The sequence below is a fragment of the Branchiostoma floridae genome, chromosome 5 (assembly GCF_000003815.2).
Source record: "Branchiostoma floridae strain S238N-H82 chromosome 5, Bfl_VNyyK, whole genome shotgun sequence".
In the NCBI taxonomy this organism is placed as follows: domain Eukaryota; kingdom Metazoa; phylum Chordata; class Leptocardii; order Amphioxiformes; family Branchiostomatidae; genus Branchiostoma; species Branchiostoma floridae.
This window is the reverse complement of record NC_049983.1, coordinates 552,867-572,005: the sequence shown is the minus strand read 5'-3', so window position 1 is coordinate 572,005 and position 19,139 is coordinate 552,867. Positions and strand designations below refer to the sequence as shown.

Genomic DNA, 19,139 nt, shown 5'->3' with positions numbered 1-19,139 from the left:
ACTGACTGACTGAAATTGTTAACCATAAACCCCTATTGATTTTTAATCAAAACAGGATACAATACAAAATAGAGAGCCCCATAAAAATGACTAAAAACGTTTTAAAAAATGAGCCTAACCTCTGCTTAGAGAGTAGCGAAGTGCGGAAACCCTGGTGTTGGTGCGTGCCGTCACACCTGTCATGCCAGAACCATAGACAGCGCTAATTTCCGAGCCGATCTTATGGTGGCTTCAGATAGTATCACAAGCTTGGGGAAGAAGTTTAGTCGGAAGATTGACCACCGCGAAGTTCAAGTTCTGTCTACATGTTTATACGCCGATTTCTGTCCGTCTAAAGTGACAAGCGCAAGCGTGGGTAAGATTTAGTCTCCAAGCAGACCCTACGGTGCCTAAAGAGATAGTATCAAAGCTGGCAAATGAGGATAGCCGGCCAAAGGGAGTCAAACGGGCACCTGGTGCCGCTATACTAAGTACCTTGCCAGCTTTGATTCTATTTCTAAGGCACCGTCGGGTCTGTGTGAAGACCAGGTAAAATTGGGGACGGAGTTGAGCTGGTAGAGGAGTTTCATTGGCCACCGCGAAGAATCCAAGGCAATACGATCGGTAAAGATTCTAAGTTGCAAAAAAGAAAACCTGGCACAAGAAGTGTTTTTTAAGCACAGTTTTCATTGCGGAATATACATATACATAACAACTAGACAATATAAAGCGTTATTAGTCGATACGTTGTCTTCGTCTATTCCGATCTCTGGGGAAAGCCCCCTCTGTGAACTGGCGCGGCTCGCCGCGTTTGTCTCAGATTCTGTCTCGGAAAGGTTGTAAAACTATAATCCCAGTCAGTTTTCACGTAGGAGTTACCCGTAGCAGATAATTGACGATAATTTCCTTGGCTGTACTGAAGTGCGGACACCCTGGTGTTGGCGCGTGCCCTCACGCCCCCTCATTAGCACGCATTGAAAACGGCTCACTTTCACCAAGTACTTCACTTCACTTACTGCGCACTAATTCATGGGATCATTGTCTCCGCATCAGAATCATAAACAATGACTCAAGTACCTAAAGACAACCTAAGCATTGTCAGTGAATTAAAACTGGATATTTTTTACGTGATATTGGCATTTATTTCACCATATTACCACATTTAACGTCTAGGGGACTGTGATTATGTATTCATAACAATAATGGTCCCGATGTCTTAGCGCCCGCGTTCCTCAACAGATCGTTGTTGTGCCGAAATTCAGCCGCTCAGTTTTACACATCTTTTGAAACTAGCCTTACGAAGCTTAAGTCGGATAGTTCAAATTCATTGTCAGTTACAAAAGATGCCTTTTTTCCCTTCAGTTTTCAGAACAACGCCCATTCCAGACAGAAACTGATCGATGATTCGACTCTTCATGGCGAGGGGACATGTGCCTGCGGAGGCGCTTGCAACTGTCACACTTCCACGTCAAACAAAGAGGAGAACTGTGATCTTCCCGTGGGTCGCATCAAAGATGCCATTTGATCAAAACGTGCGGTCGCTGACGATGTGCCGTCTTGAATGCCGTTTAAAGGGTATTGAAACCTTTTGCATTGACCGATACCGCGCGCAGCAAGATTCTCCAACACGTCACCTGCACGCTTGAATCCTCCCCACTGCGACCGTTGCCCCGGCCCGTTCTCGAGCACTGTCCGAAAACGTTCCCATTGCAACCTTTATATTACGACAAGTACATGTGACTGCGGTTTGACTACATTTGTCCACGAACAATAGATTCAATGGCTTATTCATATTGCGCTAGGGTACTGCCATATGATATTTGTAATTTGTAATACAATGTGTAATCCGAGATGTCGTGAAGTTGTGATGCCACATGTTGGCAGTAGTCTCTGATTGTTCTTTCTTTCGTGTTCTTGTTTAACTACTGAGTTTATACCGCAAACGTTTGTGCATCGAATTGTATATACTATCGAGCACAAGCTGAACTTGAATCAGTTGATAAGGGCCATGTAGATTTAGAACTTGTAATTAGAGCTATCAGTAACAAACGAATAGCTTGAAATACTTTGCTGACAAATGTGCAACAAGGGCATTGCTGAATACAATCGATTATTAGCCATGACAAGTATAATCAAGCTAAATATGAACTGTAAAGGGTTCATCCCTCTAGCTCTATACATTGCACCATTTGTATTGTAACCAGTAGTTTTACGTCTTCAGTTCTATAGTTTTCCCTTTTTGCTTGCCAATCAATACACCTAATTGCAATGGACTAAGAGTGCGTAATTTGCGTATGTATGTATGTGTGAGTGTGATTGCATGTTCATTATATTTGCATACTTATATTTAAAATTTATCCCAGCTACTGGCAGGTCGACCGAGCAAACCTACTGGCATGCCCCAACCACAGGGAGGGCGATCGCCCCCAAGTACTGACAGGGCGATCGCCCCCAACTACTAGCAGGGAGACCGCCCCCAAGTACTGAAAGGGCGATCGCCCCGAGCTACCGTCAGGGCGATCGCCTCTAACTACTAGCAGGGCGATCGCCCCTGAGTACTGACAGGGCGATCGCCCCCAAGTACTCACAGGGCGAACGCCCCCAACTACAGGCAGGGCGACCACCCAAAGCTACCAACAGGGCGATCGCCCTGGACTACAGGCAGGGCGATCGCCCCCAAGTATCCTTCACTTTTGTGAAATCAAGACGACACGACTGGACAATTCAGACTTTGTACGGGGCAATCGCCCCCACAAGTCATTATTCCCAGGACTTGAGTGTCTTGAAAAGTTGCATTCTAATCCAATATGGCTTGATTTTCATAAAATTTCGAACTGCGTTTTCTGATTTTCAAGTCGAAAAAAAGGGAATAAAATGGTTTTTCCCTTATTATTTTGGATTCTGTTCTTTATACTTGTGCAGGAACCAGTTGTATTTGATGAGGGTAAGACGTTCGTTGAAGTGACGGTTGTATCATCCGGGTCTCAGGACATACAACATGGACACGGATCCTTTGTCCAGGTATAGCAGACATTCACTAATAATACTCATGAATACTGGTACCGTCAATAGAAAAACTGTTGAACGTATCCCCGACTACATGTATAGTGTGAATGCATTTGAATTCGCTTGGGCTTCATTCCGCGGTAGGGACAAAATTTAGTGTTCGCAATGGTTCTGAGTTCGCGATTGCGCTAGTATACAGTCACATACTGTACAGTAATGGACCGTCCTGCGCTTTTACGGGCGACATCCGGGCGGAAAGCACTTACTGTCGACTGATGAGCAACGGTGCTACAAAGAAACAGAATGCTCTCTTTTGGTGTGATGAGCTGTAGAAATATAACTAATGTGTGCTTTGTTAGTATTATGTGTCTTCACAGACGCTCTCAACACATCAAATACTGCACGATGCGCAGTAAGTACATATATAGATTAGACAGTGGTGTAGGTGGGAGAAGACAGAAAAAAAATTCCTGTGGTTTTGAGTTCGCGGCGAAGCAGTCATAGCGAAAACCGCGAACATAAAACAACGTCGAACATAAACAAACCACGAACATAAAACAACCGCGAACAATGTGGCTAAAATGTTTATTTTATCGCAATGCAGATAGACGGTGTCCAGTTTGATAACCATCACCATGGCCACCTGGTCATCAGCGTTGATGCCGTGTCTGGCTCGGTCACACATGAGATGACGTTCCACTCTGGCGCCGAGCTGGCCATGGCAACCTTCATACGTCACGTCATCGCTCCAAAGTATGCATTAATATGATCATTATAGTCCAATTATCAATCGTAACCTTACGTCAAGGCTGATATTTCTTGGTTCGTGTATGTCTGCTTTTTACCTCCATAAAAAGAGGTATAGTTAGTTGATTGTTCGTCCGTATGTGTGTGCCTGTCTGTGTGTGTATGTGTGTGCGTGTGTGTGTCTGGGAAGGATAGAGAGAGAGAGGGAGAAAGAGAGGGAGACGGTGCATCTATAGCAAAAATTCACACACATATGCTTAATTTATGGTACCATATATATAGTCTCATGATTGTGGTATGCGGATAAATTTTGGGGGTGCGAAGATAAAGGTCAATGTGGTGCCTAAAGTTTTATACTACAGCATGCAACACTTTCTTATACGAAAGATTAATGATACAAGACATATCAGTAAGAAAAATTCCTTACCACTTTCGAACATTTCCCTCCATCTAGCTCTATTGTCCTGGTAGCAGCGGCTGACGCTTCGAGTCTGAACACACAGGAATGTCTGTCAGCTCTGAAACAGATTGGAGCGCAAGAACTTGACAATGTGAACGTCGGAGGTTAGATGTCCCCATTATCCGTTGTCATAAAAGCTGTTTAACCGTGATAATGAACATTAATTGTTACCCTTAATGCTGTGATTATTTAGATGGACCTAATTTAAATGGTGTTCATTCTGCATACGACAATTTGGGTTGATTAAGATACTGACTTTTTGGTTATTATTCTTATTAGGTTAGGGATGTCCCTGTAGATCAACTAGTAGCAGCCACACAATTGAGCTTTTAGGTCCAACAAGTCACTAAGTGGGAGCTCCGGGTCAAATCAAGGGAATGGTATCAATCGGTTGGGACTGCATCCATATTTCGGAAGGGATGTCAAATGGTCGTCAAGAAAGAGCCTCAAGAATGTTAAATGGAAAGGGCTAGCAACTATTCCCTAAAAGAATACCCTGTAATAGAAGTGGCAAGTAATTTGTCATTAGGCACTACAAGGTGAATAACATCAACTTTTTATGGTTATCAATCTGTCGTAGGGACGTTTGCCATGGTTGGCTTCAAGGGCACCTTCTGGCCTACCTGGATCCAGCAAGTCAACCTGCCGTCCGGTCAGGGTCCGGCACAGATCTACACCAAGATCCCGCTCATGGGTGTAAACCTACACACCTAGCGTTTCCTCATTCAAAAACACACAAATAAAAATAGAAGAAGTTTTGTCCGTACACTTTTCATCATGGTATGTAAGCATAGATATGCATTGGGGACGTAAAGAGACAAATTGATCTTACTGATTTCTTTTAGTGAAATAAAATTCAAATGTGGCGAAATGACTTATGCTTTGTTGCGAAACGACTTGTGCATGTAGAAAACGAGCTGAATAACACTGATTTGTATAGTTATTGTATGGCAAATACAAAAATAAATATTAAAGAAATTAGCAATTACACTACATGACGAAGAAACATAAAACAAAGTTACACGTAATGCCTTTTAATATGCAATGAACACTAAAGTAAAGACAGGAATCATAATGTTCAGTATTACAAAGAGGACTTGTTGTACAGGTGTATGGCCTTGTTGCGAAACAAGATACCTTGTTGTAAAATGACGTTAGCGAACTGACATTGTGGCGAAACGTTTTATTACGTTACACAGTACATTCAAATTCCACTCAACGGCGATCGCGCTCGTCCTCATGGGTCCCAGATTTGTGTAACCATTGCCTTCATAACTTTTACATGTTGAAAAATGTAAAAGTATGACTGAAAAAAACAACAAAAACACAAAGCGTAAAAAAGTCGTTTCTTTAATCTTTGAAATTCGGTTAGCAATCTGTCAAATCACTCGGTCTCGGCGAGGTTGCAGTAAGGCTGCCGCCCTAGTGGAATGGGAGTGTAACTTTTGCATATTTCTCCACCTGCGGTGTTTCTACATAATCTAACTTTATCTAAATGATTCCCATGATATTTATGAAAGGCAAACGTCAAAAAAGTAAAAAAAAAAGTCAAAATCCGACTATATAACCCTCTGCACTAGACGGCATTGTACTTATACTGCCGAATCTTATACATTTTGTGCATCTGTATTTCAATTGTAGTTATGGATTCTGGTATCTTTGAAATTTTGAATTCGCTTAAAAAATGAATACAAATGCAACACAGTAATATTTGACGGCCGTCACGATACATACTTTTGAAGTATTTGAGTAGTATTTGTTCAGCAATTTGACAAGCCTTAAGATGGTGCTGGTCAATGGTGTCGTAGGAGTTAGCAAATATGTCTAATTTGTCAGTCCTCTCTCTTCCTATCCAAAGTCTTATCAATTGTTGACATTGCTTTCGTACGGATACCATCCTACAATATTATGAAAGGCTAACATCAAAATTCGTACATAAGACCTACAAAAAATATCAATTTATCTATAATGTTGTACCTTCGTAACAGGAATTCATAGGTGTAGGTGTTTGAGAATATCATTCTGATATATGGATACAGCACAGCACGGGTTTTACACATATATGTAGGTTTAGAGGCCGTGTGAGGATACAAACGTCAGTAGTATTTGAGTACGATTTGTTCAACAATTTTCAAGGCCTTTAGATGGTGGTTTTTAAGGATCTTGGTAAATATGTCACATAACTTATCTAACATTTTCATTTCCATCTAATTATATTTATATAAGAATTTCACTGGATTCTACGTGTACCTACGCACTTGTATTCCAAAAGAATTGATAGATTACTGTATTTTTTACTGTATATTGTATTACCGGTTACAATCCTTCACATTTGCAAAGAGCAAATATGTCAAATTTGCTGAATGTTCTCCGTCCTTTTATCTACAAGCTACATTGCCTACGTGCCATCCTATGATATTAAACAGCATTCTTCTTATAATTGCGCATCTTTTAGAATGAATTCTCGGATTCTGCGGTCTTTTAAACTGTCACACAAATACATGAATGCAAGTTAACACACTTAAATTTCACGCACTTAAGATTCGGTTCATGTCATGAAAGATATCCTAGTCGTATTTGATCAACCAGTTACAAATCATAAAATGTTATCATTTAAGGCCCCTTCACACGAAAAGCGGAATCAGTCGGAATGCCATCAGAATGGATATTCTTTGTATATTCCTGGGGATTCGTAGTGCATTTTGGAAACTCTCACTGCGTTCCAGATATTTCAGCCCATTCTTGGGGCCGTTCCGTATGGTTTTGTCATGCTCAAAACTTTCGAGGTGCATTTGAGGTGTACAAATATCGAACGACAATCAAAGTTTATTCTAAGTGTATGCTAACTATTGTAACTGCAGTATGACCGCATTCTACGGCTCTCCAATAATATTCGGAACATTTGTATCTCATTATCCGAGGAAGAACTCAGAAGCAGCTTGTCAGGACCATTAGCGAAGAGGTTGAGAAGAATCAACACTAGTAACTGACCTGTTCTCTTCGACGTAGCACCTGCGACTAGATACAGGAGTAGAAATAATTCTATTATCCTTTGATTGATTCTAGGCCCACTATGTCACCGAAATACGTAAAAATGGCGTATTATTAACAGATGGTGCCCTTTTATTTAACGGTTTTGTTTACTGTGCGATAGGAAAAAGGGCTGACACGGATGACTCGCTGTTGTCAGCAAATTCGATACGTTTTCTCATTCCGTTAGCACCAATGAGGACCATCATTTTTAACGGAAATACCCTAATTGGACGGTTTTAGTCGGTACAATCGCATTAGTGAAGTCATAATTTCATTATGATAATGATATTAAAATCAACGGAATGTTTGAAATTTACGAGTACATCAATCCCTGCAGATTTGGTGACCGTACACCAAGCCCATTAGAAATTTGGACGGGGCCGAATGAGCCCTGCCCCTTCGATTCCCCACTGTGACAGTCCTAGTCCCAGAAAACCAACAAAAAGGCCAGTCTAGATAAGGCTGGGGCACGTGGCTGGGGCTCAGACTCCCCAGGGTGGTACTGAATTGGTGCCCAGTGGGAAAAAGAAATAGGGGAGGTCAAGCCATCTTTAATGGAGAAGAACTGTTGAGAGAGACCTTGCGGAGATGGGATGCACATGGGAGGGGTTGCAGCTTTTAGCAGCGGACAGAGCAGCATGGCGAACAATGACGACCCGCCTCAGTATTAAGTAAAACTGACATGCGACAAAGAAGAAGAAGAAGTGAAGAAATTGATGTAAAGTGCATTTTATAATGGCACAAAATCGGGGCCCGCTATGTACTCGAACCCAGAACCTTTAGATTCTGTGTCAACAACCCTAACCACCAGAGCATCTTGTCTGCTATACCAGATTTCAAATTTCACACAGGGTGGGGTGAATCAAGTGAATGGCTTCCTGTAGCAGCCTAAAGTTAGATTTGAAAATGTTTACCACCTAATTAGTTGCAACCTTAAATAAACTTACCACGTGTTTTGTCATTACATTGGGCTATTTTACACATGTACACAGCTGGGTTCGTTCACATGGCCTTTCGCCTTTCAACAGTTTACATTGCAATTAAGTGACATCTAATGGTGTTTTACACTCAAACCCCAATATGAAAATCCTCTCACTATCATTAACACACAATTATGTCTAATATTTCTCTTTTAAAAAATGAGGGTATGCGTATGTTTGCTTGAGTTATATTACCTGCAAAGATAGATGTCGCAATTATACAAACTGTGCTCAGCCTACAGAAATATTGGAATTATACGTAACAACTGCTAGGTTATCAACTGCGATGATTTGGGCCAGAAAGAGATTTGATATAATAGTATAAGGACTGTAAAGTATCAACAATACAGTACTTCTATTAATGGAGTACATGATATATAACGATATTCCACCACAGTAACTTTTACGCCCTTCACAAAAGGCCAATAAAAATGTGTTTAGATAACACCTGTGTTTAAATTCTCAGGGGTTATGCGTTTATTTTAAATCTTATGTATAATATTTTCAGACAGATCATGACACTGTACAATAATCCCTCCGCTCATTCATTAGGCGTTGCCAAAAAAAATCATAGCATAGCTGCTCACTTATCAGCATCTTTATCAAAATTCCATCGTCTCTTGACACAATCGCAAATATTAGCACAGCACAGTAGTCATATAACATACTATGTCCACCGGGGCGCGCCCTCTTCCTCTAATTAGCAAACACAACTTATGTAGGTTAGGCGTGGTAGAAATATATAAACCGTGAACAGGGAGGTCGGTATACTTTATCGTACTTCGGCGATAGGCAACACCGACAGAATTCGTCGTGCGCGATGTCAGCGCTAAGTCTTCTAATATTGTTACTTTGTCTGTTCGCTTCTCGTCCATCATTGGGTACAGGTAAGACACCTAAAATTGTTCTAGCCAACCTTGACTTGACATTCGTTTAATAATACATAGGTAGACAAAACTTTCTTATTCTTATTGGTCATGAATGTCACTGGGCCGCACTTTTTGTCGACTTTTTGAGAAAGACGTTCACTAACAGTAACCAACTTAGCGCCAATTGTTCGTCTGAAATAGCGATTTTTCTTCAAATTTAAAAAAGGGAAAATGTTCAAATGAGTGCAAAGAATTAAGACGAAAACTAGTCGCCAACAGGCGAGATCACTGCAAATCTATTTGTAACCAACCTTGATTATTCAGAATTATCTTTTGATTTAGTGTCATCACCGTGATTTCCAACAAAGTTATATTGTATCTAATCTGAATATTGTTATATTGTATCTGATCTATTGAAACTGAGGATGTGGCGCAGCCTTGTTGTTTCTAGTGGTCATGTATTTCGCCCGTGTTTCACACGTCAGTGTGACCGTAAGCTTAGGGAACTTTTCGAAATGTATTGAAAACTGGCGAAAACTTCGTAAACTTGCTGCAATTTTTGTCGCCAATAGACACGGCTCAGTAAGCTTTTCCTTACGTTTGCATGGTTTACCTACAAGGTAGTTTGCGGGAATTTGCTACCGGTAAGTGTGCCATTTTCTATATTAGTTTGAAACATTAAATCAAACGACAATTGGGAACTTTACAAGCTGTTTGTCTGAACCTTTATCTATTCATGAAAGCTCAAATCGACCTACAGGCCACTTTTCATTGAGGTCATGGGACAAGCATCAATGCTGGAGTACCGAAAGGATCCATCCTCGGTCCAACATTATTTTTAATCTACATAAACGATCTGCCTGATCATATACTCAGATCAGTTGTCGACATATATGCTGATGACACTTCAGTATTTGGCCACACATCCAAGAGATGTAATGACCGCTCCCTTGCAGCTAATCTCTCTGCTGACCTTGATTATACAGTTCAATGGGGCAAAACGTGACTTGTGACCTTCAACCCTTCAAAAACAAACCTTCTTTCGTTCCATCATAAGAGATCCGATCCGAACCTGCCACCGGTCCAAATGAGTGGGACTCTACTTAAAGATGCCCCATGCTTTGAGCGACTCTTGGGCCTAAAATTTACACCTGATCTTAAGTGGAATTGTTACATCCAATCCGTTGCCAAGGAAGCTGGGAAAATGGTGGGCTCTTTGTACCGAACCAGAAAATATCTTACCCCTCTGCTATTCTTTATTTTTATAAGAGTCAGATAAGGCCCAAAATGGAATATTGTTGTCACATTTGGGCTGGAGCCTCCCAGAACTCCCTGACCTGCCTCAATAGAGTACAAAAACGGTTAAGGAACATTGTTGGCAGCGACTTATTCGCCACACTACAACCATTGGCCCAAACGCGTGATGTAGCTAGCCTAGCACTTGTCTATCGGTACTTCCATGGTAAATGCTCGTCAGAACTTCATTCACTTGTGCCTTCAATACGAACCTTCACAGCAAGAACCCGTTTAGCCACTTCCACGGAAACAAATCATCCTTTTTTCCTCCACAATCCACCTAACAGGAGGAAGTTCCACGCTCAGAGCTTTTTCCTAGAACAACATCGCTATGGAATAAGCTTCCACGGACTTGCTTCCCCACAGGGTACAGCCTGAAACTGTTTAAATTAAGGGTAAACAAACATCTCTCTTCACAATTCAGTAATGTAACCCAAAACGCTTGAGTGGCTCCTTGAGCCTTGTTTTGCGGTGACCTCTAAGTAAAAAAAAAAAAAAGAGGTAAATGTCAGAAAAAACATAAGTTGCAAAAGTGCACATTACATCCTTCAAGTCCTAAACAATTTATCAACATAGATAATTACATATACATGGTGCAAAACACATAACATGCCGTACGTGTGTGTGCTTCTCGTGTGTATGTGTGTGTCTCCTGTGTGTTTGTGTGTGTGCATCCCGTGTATGTGTGTGTGCGTGTGTGTGAGCGTCCTGTTTGTGTGTGTGTGTGTGTGTGTGCACGCGTGTGTCTCGTGTTTTTGTGTAAAGGTAGGGATCGGTTGACATTGTCTTAGTAGTTGGAATGTAAGTAGGTCACCAGCGAATTGGTACAGAACTGCAGCCGAAATTCCTGTTTTGATATCTTGTTGTTCAGGCGATGCCGATGGACTTACGAACTTAGCGTTATACAAACCCGCCTACCAGAGCAGCGAGGGTCATAACGGTTATCCAGGACGTGCTGTAGACGGTGGTCGCAGTGGGTCTTTTGCAGATGGCTCCTGCTCTCACACCGACACAGAAGACAACCCCTGGTGGTATGTCGATCTGGAACGAACGCAAGAGATCGACCACATCACGATCTTCAACCGACAGGACTGTTGCTGGGACAGAATCACTCAATTCGAGGTGTACATCGGAGACAAAAGCAACGTGACGGCAAACCAAAAACTTGTTGGAGATTTCAGCTTTCCTGCGGGACAGGCCGAGAAGACCATCCAGGTTGGCGGGATGAAGGGGCGGTACGTCGGCATCTCCCTACCTGGCAGCAACCGGATCCTCGCTCTTTGTGAAGTGGAGGTTTATGGAGGTATGTTTGTCGTTTTCAAAGAATCTTTATAACAGTCACACACGTTTGTAGCATCAAATTTTGAGCTTTGAAAGTTTATTTTGAATTTTTTTTTCCTTATATCGTTTGTAATACTTGGATAGTTTGATCAGGTTGACATGTCACCATTTGTTATTTCATTTAGAGAAAAAAATGAGTGGTTCATATAGTACATGCATACATATTCATACTTGATTCTAACAGGTTGAAGCATTCACATAGTTTTGCTTCCATAGTGTTCTTTGCTTCATCAGTTCAATGAGTTCCTTGTCATATAGACCAGTCTCTGCTTCAATAAGATCCTTTAGTGTGAGGTATGGACGTCCTCTTCTCCTATTTGCTTCTGGTGACCAAAAAAGCAGTTTACCGGCTGGTTCGCCATGTCGAACAACATGACCAGCAAGACTTAGCCGGTGTCGCCTGACTTCACTTGAAATAAATGGAAGAGTCCCGTACAGTTCTTTGTTGTGTGTTCCCACCAAGGTTTGTTGTATACAGCACGTAACATCCTGGTGAAGGAACCATCCAGTTTCCTGGTCTGAGAAGAGTTCATTGTCCAAGACTCACAGCCACAAAGTAGAATTGAGATAATACAAGATTGAAATACTCTAGTTTTTGTCTCTTTTCTGATGTGAGATTTCCAAATTTTTTGTAAAGAAGCGCATTTACTATGTACGTACACAATGCAAACACCGTTTGGGTTTGCATTTGTAAGCAGCGACACCTATAGCTGCAGTGCAAAGCTAATTAGTCAGAATTTCCTTGTGAGAGGTGACACAAATGTGTAGAAAGACCTTTGCTATTCATCTAATGCGTTGTGTTGTATCTTTTTCTGCCTAGTATGGACATGCCCGGATGTTGACCCTACGACTGCCCCTTTGAATGGCGGCCATCAGTGCCCAGATCAGGACCACACCCTCATCCCATGGAACCCTGGACACGACACCAGCGCGCAGGTGGTTGTGGGTAGAGGACAGTACTACCTTCTGATGTCATCCGCCACATTCTTGTCACTGGAAATCAGAGACGGAGGTGCATACATTTTTTTTTTACACGTTGTCAAACAGGTAGTTAAAGAATTGCTACGTAAGGATTTATCTCCAGCTCTAAAGATGAATAAGTAATGCTCATTTGAAAAAAAAAGTTCATAAAACCTGATTATGAGCCATATCAATCAATTAGCCAATTAACCAATCGCCAAGTCATTCTTGGACATCAAGTTCTGGCCCATGGCGCCTGTATACATCTTTCTCCATGTAGGATGTTCTATTACCGGAACAGGACCTCTAATTGGGACTGTGGCCTCTAGCTCTAGCTCTCTTATGTGGTGAAGCTCTACTGACAATATTTCGCTACATACCACTGGTCACAGGACGAGTGGTGTTTGCCGACTTCGGCTCCGCATGGGACGATGAGATTGTCCTGAGGGCCCGTGATGTAACAGTGGGAGATGGTGGAGAGTTTCACATCGGCAGTGAGACCTGCCCGTACCAGGGGAAGGCCACGGTGTCCCTGTACGGCCGCTCGGACGATAACATCAACAGCACCAAGCAGTTCCTGGTGACGTCAGGCGGGACTCTGGAGATCCACGGGCAGCGCAAGGTGGCGTGGACACAGCTCACACAGACAGTGCCACAAGGAGGACTTCCTAAGGTAAGCCCTTCAATCTGTCTATCTATCTATCTATCCATCTATCTAATAGTATGTATCCATCTATCCATTTATCGATCTATCGATCTATCGATCTATCCCTCTTAATACGGTTCTCAAAGCCTATCAGTTGAGCAGCTTTTTAAAGAAAGATGTTCTGACTGTGCGTCAATGTATCTGTATCTATTTAGCCGGTATAACCGCCTTTTTTTCGGCGTGACGCACACAGGCACGCGACGAGGCAGCAGCTGCGTATATTATACTGAACTACCCGTCACACCTAGCTTTTGTACATCTCTCTGCAAGTCTTCTTCAAAACTATCTACCGAAGATGCCCCTACTGTGATAACAAATTCCACTCAACGATAATCATAGTTCAGGAAAAATACGAATTTTTGAACACATCAATCCTAGGTTTGTTACTCTAGTACTTGAAGGCATGACTATTCCTTGCTTTTTGTTGACCTTGTATAAGTCGGTATATCCCTCAGTTTATTGATCATTTTGAACATCATGGAAAGTTTTGACATTTTCCTTCAAGTGTCATTCACCGCTGGTGTGTTCTCATTTTGGTAATACTAGCATCACTGTTGTAGTTGCTTGTGCAGAATCTTACAGCTTGATTCTGTGCCCTTTCCAGCTTATCTTTGTCTTTCTTTGTATACGGGTCCCAGACTGCTGTTTTTTTGTATCATATGAAAGATATCTTGTATGAGCAGGGTCCGTATTCTTGGGACTCTGCCGTCGACGGATGGCAGCGTGGCATCAACATCCGCGTCATTGACGAAATCACGGCGGCTGTGGTGGACTCGGCAAACTTCGACACCTGGAGTAGCGAAGACCACAGCCGAAGCTTGGCAACCTACCTCGACCAGATTCCGGCCGGAAGAATCGTGGCGCTGGCAGTGATGGACGCAGTGGGCAACCTAGGGGACTCAGCAAAGGAGAAGCTCAGGGAGCTTGGCAGTGTGGAGGTGGACTCGTTAAATTCGAGGTGATCAGGCATTTAAAAGCAGCCATGAAATACTCAATCTTCCTCAAATTCGCAAATAATTTCGTCAGGCTGAAAAATAACTGGTGTCCTTCATTCAGAACCAGGAACTTGATAGTATGTACAATCAACGACCGACATCACCTTCCTTAGAGCAATAATGACTGGTACTATTCTACACTGCAAATAGAGTATCGCTGCTATCAATGTGGTTGCATTCTACAAAATACGTATGGCATTTTATGTACAGCCACATTTCCTAACGCTGATGACACGAGAAGAAGAAGATTACCTAACGCTTGTTTATGTTCAACTGGTTTCAAGAGGACCAATTCACGTGTGCCTCTTGTTAACTAGACGAACTAACTGTGTTACAGGGACCCGTGGACACTTGTGACGGTCAAGGGAGATCCGGGTGCTACCGTTGAACACAGGATCCCATACACAGGTAAAAGCTGTTTTATGAACAAAACTGCGACTCTAACGAAATTTACCATGCATGTACTATTGATTCCTTATAATTATTGTTTATTGTTTATTCAAACAAGATTGTTGATGATATGTTTGCGTTTTTCTTTATGTCACTCAGTCCCACAGAGCACAGCAACCGATGGACTTATGAACCTGGCGTTGTACAAACCTGCCTACCAGAGCAGTGAGTCAGTCTGGAACGGTAATGCAGGTCGTGCTGTAGACGGCGGTCGCAGTGGGACCTTTGGAGATGGTTCCTGTTCACACACGGACACGGAAGACAACCCCTGGTGGTACGTCGATCTGGGACGAACGCAAGAAATCGACCACATCACCATCTTTAACCGACAGGACTGTTGCTGGGACAGAATCACTCCATTCGAGGTGTACATCGGAGACAACAGTGATGTGACGGCAAATCCAAAACTTGGTGGAGATTTCAGCTTTTCTGCGGGACAAGCCGAGAAGACCATCCAGGTTGGCGGGCTGAAGGGGCGGTACGTCGGCATCACCTTACCTGGCAGCAACCGGGTTCTTACTCTGTGCGAAGTGGAGGTTTATGGAGGTTGGTTTTTAGTAACAAAGTTATTTGTACACAACCTACTTTTCATATTCAACCAAGGATCCAATTCATAAATAAAACCCGTTTCAAAACAAAAATTTCGACTCTCGGAAAATCTACTATAAATATATATTCTTTCCAACATGACTGCCGGTTATATGTTCGGAATTGTATGTCACACAGAATCACAGAGCATGAGCACAGCAACTGTGACGGCAACCTTCAATGGCTTTTTCGGGACTTTTGACGTCATCGTCTCCAGTGAACTGTTGGAAGGTAAGAATCGTTCCTCGTTATTCGTTAGTAAACTGGGCATATCCTTTTACTACTTACTACTTTGCTGAGAAAGTTGTCTGTATTGCAGTGGTGGAATGGTTTTTGGTGTCAAAAGCATACCTCGCATAACTGTGGATGGATATTCATGACTTTTCTAGGTGTCAGGGAGGTTACGTTCGAGCATGGGCCCGCCGGTGCCTTCCTACGGTTCTGTGGCGGATCTTTCATGTCTGCTAGTTTGTTTGTCACTTGGGTAACTTGAGTGATGCTGTGGATAGATCGTCATGAAATTTGGTAGGTGGGTATGGTTTGGGTAAAGGAAGGTCATGTTTCAGTATAGGCATATCGGTAGCTATTTTTAATTATGAATGTGACCTGGAGCCTTCATATTTCACAATATTAAACATTGTGTGTGGTTTTACTTCAGGTGCGCGGTGCACATTTTCAGTGGGCCTCCCTGCCGATGAGTACGTCATTAACCTAAAGGATGACGTCAGTTCCTGGCAGCCTGGGGACCACATCGTGATGGCCAGCACGGACTACAACATGGAGCAGGCAGAGGAGTTCCAGCTGCTGCCGTGCCAGGAGTGCTCCAGCCATCAGGTCAAAATCAGCGGTAAGAGACCGTCATGTTAGGCCTTAACGACGGCGGTTGCTATGGGCTACTTTATACTGTAAGGGTGGGGATCAGGTTACCGGAGCCGCCCCCCCCCCCCGAACCTAACAGTAACTGGAACATCTTCGAAAAGATACGATACTTAGAAAAGTAACCTCTCTCGCGTCTCGCTAAAATCAAATGAAAATTAGCAGTGTGTATACCTCAAATCTTACCATATACGTGTGCTGCACAGTCTTATCTCTATGTTTTCTGAAATATGCCAATATGGTTGATTTAAAAAGGGTGTTTGGTGGACAAAAAAGCAAATATGTTTAAATTGGTCCTAAATTTGACCGAAAATCCAAATAGTTTATATCATATACGTAATGAACGTAAGATCCATATTTAAAAAATCCCAAAAGACACAATTCTGGAGAAATCACATTGATCGAATAAAACGATTCATTCATTCATTCAACTAGTTGTCGGTCATCTAAGTCATAAAATAACACAATAAGTTTTGTTAACGTAAAATACAATGTTTTATTTTATCGTTACTAGCAAAACATGGCTACCTAGAAGTACATGCAATCAATCACGGATTAAAATTGACCACCAGTGCGTTCTGCTGTCGTACAGGTGAGATCAGGTTCATGCATTTCGGTGAGATTTCTGATGAAGTAGACTTGCGGGGAGAGGTCGGTCTGCTGACAAGGAACATCAAGTTCCAGGGGGAGGTAGAGGATGGCTGCTATGGAGACAACAAATGTCAGTTCTTCGACTTTGACACGTATGGAGGACATCTAAAGGTTAGCTCTCGTCTTTAATTAACAATCGCAATGTTTTAATTTTTTGTTGTTTAATATGAATACTTAAGTACAAGAGGCCGGGACGTAAATGAAGAATCCTCAAATCCCCTTCATGCACCAAGATTTTGAAATCTGTAAACTTACCCTTTACAGATTCTGAAAAAACTCAGGAACGTCCACTTGGCCCGTATCGAAGTCCCCGCATGGGTCAGCAGATTCTGGGCAGATATCCTGTCCACTTCCACATGACGGGAGATGTGGACGAGAAGGGATGCTACAGCCGCCCAACGTACGTCCGAGAGCTTTCCATTCACCACTGCTTCTCCCGCTGTGTGACCATCCATGGCACAAACGGGTTGCTGGTCAGTCTTTCCTTTATTCCGGCTGTAAAGTGTATCCTTAGACGAGCACCTCTCAAATGGGGCCGGCTCTGTGTTTGAAGAGATGCCTCGAGCTCGTTAAAAGGGAAGGACTGGAAACCTCTCCCTGCAAAAATATACCATGATAACTAGTACACACTCATTGTTGATTTTTAGTCTATCTCGCCGGCCGTCTTCGGATGACTTTTGATACACTTCCGACTTCATCACATTTCTGGTTTCCGGAGAATCAGCGCAGTGAATCAGATATTTGATGAAGGTCGACGAGATCGACTATCTTGCACAACAATTTATTCTACCAACGCAAATTAGTTTTTCATTCGAAGACTGTTATTTTTGTCATCAGGTCCAAGACACAGTCGGTTACGAGACCCTCGGCCATTGCTATTTCCTTGAGGACGGAGCGGAACAACGTAACGTGCTGGACCACAACCTCGGCCTGTCGACCCGATACGGCACCCAGCTGCCGACCGACAGGGACCAAAACATGTGCCGGAACATACTGGATGGGGTGTACGGCGATTACACTCCCAACCCCTATTCGGACTGTCTGTAAGAAACGTTTTGTTATTCCAATTTTTCTTCCATAGAGAAATAATTCCGTTGTGTTGTATAAAGATTACATAAAGTAGGGATAATTATTATTAACAAAATGTCACCCGTAAGATTCTAATGAACAGGGTCTTTTTAAGATAAATCAAGTTATGGTCCTATATTTCTATTCCTCTTACATTTAGGATGTTAACCACGTTTTGGATCTCCCATCCTAACAACAATCTCATCAACAACGCCGCTGCCGGCACCCAGGTATGTTTAAAGTCATCGCAATCCCATATAGCAAGCTTACAGTAAATGTTCTACTGGACGTCTTACGAAGATTGCAGTTAAATCAAGTTGGCATTTTTTACTGTAGACGACCAGTCTTTGTTAAGGAATAAATCAATGTAACGTATCTATAACGTCATTTTTCTCTACATGTGGCTCGAGAAGTGAACCAAATATGGCAGTCTCTGCCTACTAGTATCTGGAGCCAACACATTGGCTATAGCATTATCAGCTTTATAGACTCTACCCATACCATTACTAATGGTTTCAGAATTGCAATTCAAAGTTGCTAAAAGTCCACTATTTGACAATATTTCTATTCTATGCTAATGCATGGTTTTATGCGTTCACAGGGCGTTGGTATATGGTACCTCTTCCATCATGAGCCGACAGGCCTGTCAGCGGGATCACTTCCACCTTTACAGTCATCGTACTCTCCAATGGGACGGTTCTACAACAACAGGGCACACTCTAATGGACAGGTATTGTTCTTTTAACAATAATCACATGGCTAACTGTTGCGTTAGCTATTATGTGTCACTCTCTCATTGATATCTCTCATTAACTTTTTAACTATCATGATACACGAAGACAGAGAAAACCCAAATACATAGGTTCACACTCATTTATGTCACACAAAAATTGGAACATGACAACTGCCACAGTTATCTGCTACCTCACTCTGTCATAACTCTTAACCATTTGAATACAACCAGATGGTGATAATCTTAGTCCATATAGGTATATTGCAAGGATAAAAATGTTTTATCATTGTTCGTAGTTGTGGCTGCATTTAGTATTAAACTGGAAAACGGATAAATTAGCGATGATGAGCTTTACGTCAGACGTAATGCAAACTAAATAAGCATGTAAATGTTGAACAAGT

General features: G+C 42.3%; 1 protein-coding gene and 1 long non-coding RNA gene across 5 annotated transcripts in view; both read left to right on the top strand.

Annotated features, from left to right (window-relative positions):
* The window catches only part of LOC118416874, a 5,279-nt gene extending 3,026 nt beyond the window's left edge, over window positions 1–2,253 (top strand). Inside the window, exon 3 of the long non-coding RNA XR_004831273.1 lies at window positions 1,349–2,253. This is a non-coding gene — a long non-coding RNA (uncharacterized LOC118416874). The remainder of the gene's footprint in view (window positions 1–1,348) is intronic.
* Window positions 1–19,139, top strand: part of LOC118416838 (cell migration-inducing and hyaluronan-binding protein-like) — a 60,108-nt gene that overhangs the window by 32,754 nt on the left and 8,215 nt on the right. Inside the window, exons 12-14 of one of the 4 annotated variants that reach the window (XM_035822107.1) lie at window positions 17,775–17,980; window positions 18,166–18,235; window positions 18,607–18,735. The exons of 2 other annotated variants lie outside the window; for them this stretch is intronic. In XM_035822107.1, coding sequence (XP_035678000.1) covers window positions 17,775–17,980; window positions 18,166–18,235; window positions 18,607–18,735 — 405 coding nt within the window. The remainder of the gene's footprint in view (window positions 1–17,774; window positions 17,981–18,165; window positions 18,236–18,606; window positions 18,736–19,139) is intronic. One more of the 4 variants, XM_035822106.1, reaches the window with a different exon arrangement.